Genomic DNA, 6,530 nt, shown 5'->3' on the forward strand with positions numbered 1-6,530 from the left:
CACCGTCACCGACATGACGCTCACGCGCGAGTCTTGCCCGCAGTGCGTGGTCACCATGGACATCCCGCGCTGCTCCTGCAGCATCCAGAACCCGGGCGACCCGTCGGCGCCGCCCAAGACCTTCACCTTCGACGGCGTGTACCCGACGGGCTCCAACACGGAGCAGCTCTACAACGAGATCGCCTACCCGCTCGTCGAGGTGAGTGAGTTGAGCGCCTCGCTCTTATGTTGACTCCCGCGCTGTCGGGGAATCCCCTCGGTGATTGTAATGACGTGGATGATGGTTCTGCCCCCCCGCGCGACCGCGAACCGAAGCGCATGGGCGGCGGCGGTGACCTTCGCTGCGCTTCGGCGCCTCTCGTGCAGCGAGCAATTATAACGTCATTCTGATGCGATACGCCGCGGGACGGTTCACTCGCAACAGCTGTGACTCGCGGGCGTCCGCACTCCTCCTGGAGCAGGACCATAATGTCGGGAAGGGAGTCCGTCCTCATAATGCCTCGTGTGTTGTTGTTTGGTGCGCGTGCAGGGCGTGCTGGAGGGGTACAACAGCACCGTGTTCGCCTACGGCCAGACGGGCTGCGGCAAGAGCTTCACGATGCAGGGGGTGCGCGAGCCCGCCAACCAGCGGGGCATCATACCGCGCGCCTTCGAGCACGTGTTCGAGGCCGTGGCCGTGGACGCCAAGCACCGCTTCCTCGTGCTCGCCTCCTACCTCGAGATCTACAACGAGGAGATCCGGGACCTGCTCGGCCCAGACCCGCGCCGCGGCCTCGAGCTGCGGGAGAACGCGGAGAGGGGCGTGTACGTGCACGGTGAGTCGATGCAGTCGGAAATAACTCGATACGGGCCATTTTAGCTAGTTTTGGTCGGTTTGGGGTGACTCGCCTTCTCTGACGCCGTGCTTGCTTTCAGACCTCTCCTCGCATCCCGTGCAGAGCGTCGCGGACTGCGAGCGCCTCATGGATAGGGGGTGGCGGAACCGAGCGGTGGGCGCCACCCTCATGAACGCCGAGTCGTCCAGGTAAGTGCGGGGCGGGGCTCTGGAGTGCGGCGATCTTTAATTTCAAGCGACCTCGTGATTACTGACCTTGCCCCTCTCTCCCGCCGCAGGTCGCACTCCATCTTCAGCATATCGCTGGAGATGATGGCGGTGGAGGAGGGCCGCAAGCCCGGGCTGGCCGGGCCCGCGTCGGCCAAGGCGTGCGGCCTGGGCGAGGGGCGCATCCGGCGGGGCAAGCTCAACCTGGTGGACTTGGCGGGCAGCGAGCGCCAGGCCAAGACGGGCGCCACGGGCGAGCGCCTCAAGGAGGCCATGAAGATCAACCTGTCGCTGTCCGCGCTGGGCAACGTCATCTCGGCGCTCGTGGACGGCAAGAGCAAGCACATCCCCTACCGGGACTCCAAGCTGACGCGCCTGCTGCAGGTAAAAGCGCACAATAGGCTAACCCGCGCGCGAGCCGATCGACCTATGCATCCGACCGGAAAGCGACCGACGAATGTCCACTCGGGCGATGGGAATCACGGTAAACGCTTGACTTCCAAACAATATTTGGACGTCGCACACGTCGGCTGGTCGACACGACAGTGCAGGGTGACCGGATCGCGGCCCTTCCTAGCAGCGGCGTATGAATGAAAAATTCAAAGGTCGCTCCGCGGGGCGTTACCCCCCGAAGTCCAAGCCGTCGTCGAAATGCGTAGCGTGGGAACAGGGGGAGGGGCGGGGCGAAGGATGAGTGGAGGGGGCGGGGACATTGCCACTCAATACCTCTCAATCGATGTGCTGCTCCTGTGATGCCCTCCTCGAAAGGGTCAACGCTATGCACGCCCGGACAACCAGGAACCACGTAACACCGTGTGGCTCCGCGCGCCCCCTCAAGTCGACGTTGTTGTTGTTGATGTGTGCAGGACTCCCTCGGCGGCAACACCAAGACACTCATGGTGGCCTGCCTGTCGCCCGCCGACAACAACTACGACGAGACGCTCTCCACGCTGCGGTACGCCAACCGCGCCAAGAACATCAGCAACCGGCCGCACATCAACGAGGACCCCAAGGACACCATGCTGCGCGAGTACCAGGACGAGATCCGCAAGCTCAAGGAAATGCTGGCCTCGGGGGGCACCGCCCTGACCGCGATGCTCGGCGGCGGCGAGGCCAAGGAGGAGGTCGTTCTGGGTGTGTCTTCGACCTCACCTGCTAATGACTGATTATTTTTCCTCAAACCATTTTTCCTCAAGGCTCTTTTTTCCTTGCGATAACAGATGCGGACAAGATTCGGCGCGAGTACGATCAGGAGATGGTGCGGCTGCGCGAGCAGTACAAGGCCGAGCAGGACTCGAAGGCCCAGCTGCAGGCGGACCTCCACCGCCTACGCGTCCAATTCGAGGAGAACATGGCGCAGGCCGAGGCGCAGAAGAGCAAGGCGGACGCCATCGCAAACGGCGGGTCCCCTGTTTCCCCGGGGTAAGCACAACAAACAAGACAACAAGGAGCCCCTTGCTTTCAATGTCGCTTGGCTCTATGCAGCCCGCACACCTGCAGAAACATTATGTTCAGCCTCACCAATACTCACTCTGTGTCGTTTGTGTCTTAGGGAGGCCAATTCAAAATCTAACGCCGCGAGGGAGAAGGTGCTTCGGAGGTAAGTGTGTCCAATTTTTTCCGCTCCACCCAGACAAAATACGTTTAGTGTGCAGGCGCGTTGTTACTGTGAGATCTTGTAGTAAAGCTTTTTGGTATCTTTTTTCCATTTGCTGCTAGTGTTTGTCCTCTGATTATAACCACTTGCATTTTCTTTTTCAGGCTGCAGAAGTTGGAGCAGGCGATGGTGGGCGGAGAGCGGGCCGACGACTCAGCGCTCAAGGAGCGGCGCATGCGGCGGCGGCGCGCGGCGCAGCAGCGGCTGCAGATGCTGTCGCAGGTGCTCGCCAAGGTGGAGGACGAGGAGGGCATGGTGCTCAAGGTGTACGACGACATCCAGGAGGAGCTGCGCGTCAAGACGGAAGCCCTGCGGAAGAACAGGCAAAAGGTAAATCTTTTTAATATGGCGTATTCCCTTGCTTCTGTGCTGGGAGAGGGGGCCAAATGATGCCACATGGAATCCTATGGTCCCCCAGGTCCGCGCGCTGGACAGGGAGATTTCGGATCTGCAGAGCGAGTTCGAGAACGAGAGGACGGACTACTTGGAGACGATCAGGAGGCAGCAGCGACAGCTCCAGCTCGTGAACCAGATTCTTGAGAAGATTGTCCCGACCCTTCGAAAGGAGTGCAATTACAGGTTTGTACATAGACGTTGAGTCTGCCAAGGCTGTTGATATGCCCCCCCCCCACACACACATACACACAAAAACGACTGTTTTCCGAGCGACGATAAAGAAAACGCCTGCGACGCGCTGGGTAGGCCAACCCGCCCGGCAGCTGAGTGCGGACGGTGGCCCGCCCTGAACGCTTAGGTGCCGAAGGGGAGTGATTAAAGAGCCTCAGAGTGGGGCTGGGGTCTTTTTAGGAGTGGTGTGGCACCCGTTTATATCCATCTAATTGCACCTCTCTGCGCAGTAACGTGGAGCGCATCAAGCAGGAGGCCGCGTGGAGCGAGGACCTAGAGCGCTGGCGCATCCCCGAGCTGTGCGTCTCCAGGACGAAACTCCCTCCTGCAAGTGAGTCCTGTCCGGCCGTATTGAAACGGCGCACTTGAATCGCTCTTCCAGTCTTCTAACCTAACCTGAAACAATGGACACTGACGGAATATCTGCAGATGACGCTTTTGCCTAAACTAAACCTTACTGAACACGCAGTCCCTTTCGACAACGCGTTCGTGCGGCACGCCCTGGACGGCCTGACCAACGGGGTGGCGGCCACCAACGGCTCCGGCAGCAAGGGCTCGAGCAGCAAGAGCAGCGCCAACGGCTCGGCCAGCCTGGAGGCCAGCCCGGAGAACTCGGACCGGGCCTCGTCGCCGGGCTCGGACGACGGCAGCGCCATCATCCTCCAGGTAGAGTTGGGGCGCGGGGCGCGGGTCGGGCCAGAGGTCAGGGCGCGGAGGGTCGGCGCGCCCCTAAACAGGCCATGGCGCGTCCCATGAATAAGTGACGTGACGAGAATGAGTCCCCGCCGCGGATACCCCGCGCTGGAGCGCCGGGTCGATCCGGCCAGAGGCCCTGCCGGGCCGGAGGTCGCCGACGGCCCGCGGCCCGCGGAGGGTATCAACGGCGGCGAGGTCGGGGTATCGCCGCCCGAAAGCGCGCGCTCTCTCACTTGACCCTTTTCTGTGTGTGCCCCGCAGAAGCTGGCGCGCAGCGAGGCGGAGGACATCGCGGGCAACTACTTTAAGCCGCGGCGCGCCAATGAGCTGCTGACGCGCGCGCGCGCGCAGCGGGACGCCGCCCGAGTGATCAGTAGGTGGAGGGGTACGAGTCACCCGAGTCACGAGCGCGCAGCGCCGGCGGAGAGGCCGGCGGCCGGGACGTCCCTCACGAGCGCGCGTGTTGCAGGGGCCGTGCGCGAGAGTCGCCTCAACGGCCTGGACCTGCACAGCTCCATGGGCGCCCTCAACACGGTCGGCGGCGCGGGCCTGGCGCCCTCCGGTGGCAGCGGCGGCGCCGGCGGCGGCCCGGCCACCGCGCTGCAACTCAACTCCAGCTGGGGCTCCGGGCAGACCGCCAGCGGCTGGGTCGGTGAGTCTCCGGGAGAGGGGCTGGCGGGGGAGGGGGGCGGCTGGAGCGCCCGGCCGGCAGGCAACCCATCCGACACCGCGCTGTTGCAGGCTCGCCGGACCTGGCGATGCGGAAGCCGGCGCGCCTCGAGGCGCTGCCCGTGCTGGACCGCAAGCGCAAGACGGCGGCCGGCGACCTGCACACGTTCGAGCTCATCTGACCCCGGGCGGCCGGGGGTGGCCCCGCGCTCCCCGCCCCCCGACTGGCTGGGCCTGGGCCCCCGATGCTCTTGCTGACGGCGCCCGGCCGCGCCGCCCCCGTGCGGATCACCCAGCCGAGCTGAGCCGCAGATGATCTTCCGGAGGATTGTCGCTATCGCCGTCCTGGCGCGTCTGGCGCCACCCCGAATACGCGGGTGCTAAAGCCCCGCTGTCAGGCGAGCGGGAGGATTAGCCCGGCGACTGCTCGAGTCGCGCGCTCCTGAAGGACGGACGGGATTGGACCTCGGAGCAGGGGAGGATGTCTGGGACAGTTAAGTCCACGTCAGCTGATGACCCAACCCAGACTCCTCCTGGTGAAGGAAAACTCGACCCCCCGCGAGTACCCAGCAAGCGCAGTGCCGCGGATGCTTCGGGCTGCTCGAGTTCGGGTTGGTGTGCGAGCGAACACGCCACGACGTGCGTTGTGGCCCAGCACGCGCCGAACACGCTTACGGAGGCGGCACCTTGTCCCGCCGATCTAAACAGAATGATTATACGGGTTCGGCGAGGTGGGCTCGTGGGCTCGGGACCGGCAGGCGCCGCCTGCGCCGCCTCGTCCTCGCGACGGACGCCCTGTACCCCCTCTCCCTCTATTGCATCTGAACGTGGACATGAACATTGCACTGGTGAAAATGTTATACGTAGTTTCCATTTATTTAATCTTGTGTGAGTCAGTGAGCTCAAAGTTTATCCACCAACGTGTTTCTTTATCAGACTCTGATAAGGAATTGTCTAAAAGATTGATCCCTTATTTGCCTCTGAATGTAAACACAAATTATTTACTTAAATATAGAGTGGGACCATTAAACTATTAACAATTTACAATTTTGAATTAAAACCTCTTATGAAGAGAACATCTTAAAACTAGTAACGGAATTGGAAAATTTCCACCCTTCAAACCTTGAACTTTATGACTATCGCTATCAATAAGAGATAAAACATACAGTATGAAAAGATGTCCGTGAGTTTCAAATGCTAGCATTCATCTCCTATCGCCTTCAGTTAGATCCCTAGATTTGATGTGATGGACCTTGCAAGTGAAATTGTTTACTTTCTCAGTCCGTCATGCTCTTTAGGGGAAACTAAAGTGTGCTCTTCCAATCTGTTAATTTACTATCCATTTATGCTCCTCTCAAAAAGGTTTATGTGATATACATTTTAAGTCAGATTTATATGAATATTTTGTCTGTAACTCCCTGTCAAATTGAAAGATCCAACCACTGAAACGCTTTTCTGCGTCTCAAAACGATGGGGTGTAAGCTTGATGTGGAAATAATTACTTTCTCAAGTGTGAACCGTGTAAACCGGCCTGTAAATAAAACGACAATTATTTTATCCGTTTTTGAGTAATGAAGTTAACACACATCTCCGCTCCTGCCCCTCGTCCGATCGGTCGATGACAGTGCGCGGCGCCAGAGGCGCCAGGTGGTTCACGACCCACAGGATCACACCCGTCGACGCATTAGCTGCCCGCCTCTAACCACGGGCGACAGGCGCGGGGGCGCGAGGCGCGAAGGCGCGGGGCGCAGGACGACGGCGGGCGCGAACCGCCGCCATCTGATCTGATCTGCCTTCCGCTGCGACACAACGCGCGGCCCCCCGCCGCCCCGGCCGCAG

At 60.8% G+C, this 6,530-nt stretch overlaps 3 protein-coding genes across 13 annotated transcripts in view; all 3 read left to right on the forward strand.

Annotated features, from left to right (window-relative positions):
- LOC127749570 (uncharacterized) overlaps positions 1 to 6,530 on the forward strand; it is a 14,130-nt gene that overhangs the window by 4,714 nt on the left and 2,886 nt on the right. The window lies entirely within an intron of this gene.
- Positions 1 to 6,530, forward strand: part of LOC113210402 (uncharacterized) — a 36,672-nt gene that overhangs the window by 1,463 nt on the left and 28,679 nt on the right. The gene's annotated exons all lie outside the window — the stretch shown is intronic.
- Positions 48 to 6,248, forward strand: LOC113211142 (osmotic avoidance abnormal protein 3-like). 2 transcript variants are annotated; one of them, XM_052268301.1, is made up of 14 exons: positions 48 to 199; positions 530 to 815; positions 916 to 1,024; positions 1,114 to 1,426; positions 1,909 to 2,176; positions 2,263 to 2,464; positions 2,595 to 2,642; positions 2,804 to 3,029; positions 3,118 to 3,278; positions 3,557 to 3,657; positions 3,796 to 3,992; positions 4,284 to 4,407; positions 4,492 to 4,674; positions 4,764 to 6,248. In XM_052268301.1, the coding sequence occupies exons 1-14, from the start codon at positions 56 to 58 to the stop codon at positions 4,871 to 4,873; spliced, it is 2,472 nt and encodes an 823-aa protein (XP_052124261.1). In that variant the 5' UTR covers positions 48 to 55; the 3' UTR covers positions 4,874 to 6,248. The 2 variants fall into 2 exon arrangements, with proteins under 2 accessions (XP_052124261.1, XP_052124262.1); XM_052268302.1 differs by having other exon boundaries at positions 4,284 to 4,395.

The sequence above is a fragment of the Frankliniella occidentalis genome, unplaced genomic scaffold (genome assembly GCF_000697945.3).
Source record: "Frankliniella occidentalis isolate FOCC.00 unplaced genomic scaffold, Focc_3.1 Scaffold66, whole genome shotgun sequence".
NCBI classification, from domain to species: domain Eukaryota; kingdom Metazoa; phylum Arthropoda; class Insecta; order Thysanoptera; family Thripidae; genus Frankliniella; species Frankliniella occidentalis.

Excerpts from the sequence above, each read along its gene's own strand:
- LOC113211142 (XM_052268301.1), top strand. The coding sequence starts at position 56 with ATGGACATCCCGCGCTGCTCCTGCAGCATCCAGAACCCGGGCGACCCG. Across the intron at positions 1,427-1,908 it reads AGCTGACGCGCCTGCTGCAG|GACTCCCTCGGCGGCAACAC; the intron begins GTAAAAGCGCAC and ends TGATGTGTGCAG. Across the intron at positions 2,465-2,594 it reads GGGTCCCCTGTTTCCCCGGG|GGAGGCCAATTCAAAATCTA; the intron begins GTAAGCACAACA and ends TTTGTGTCTTAG.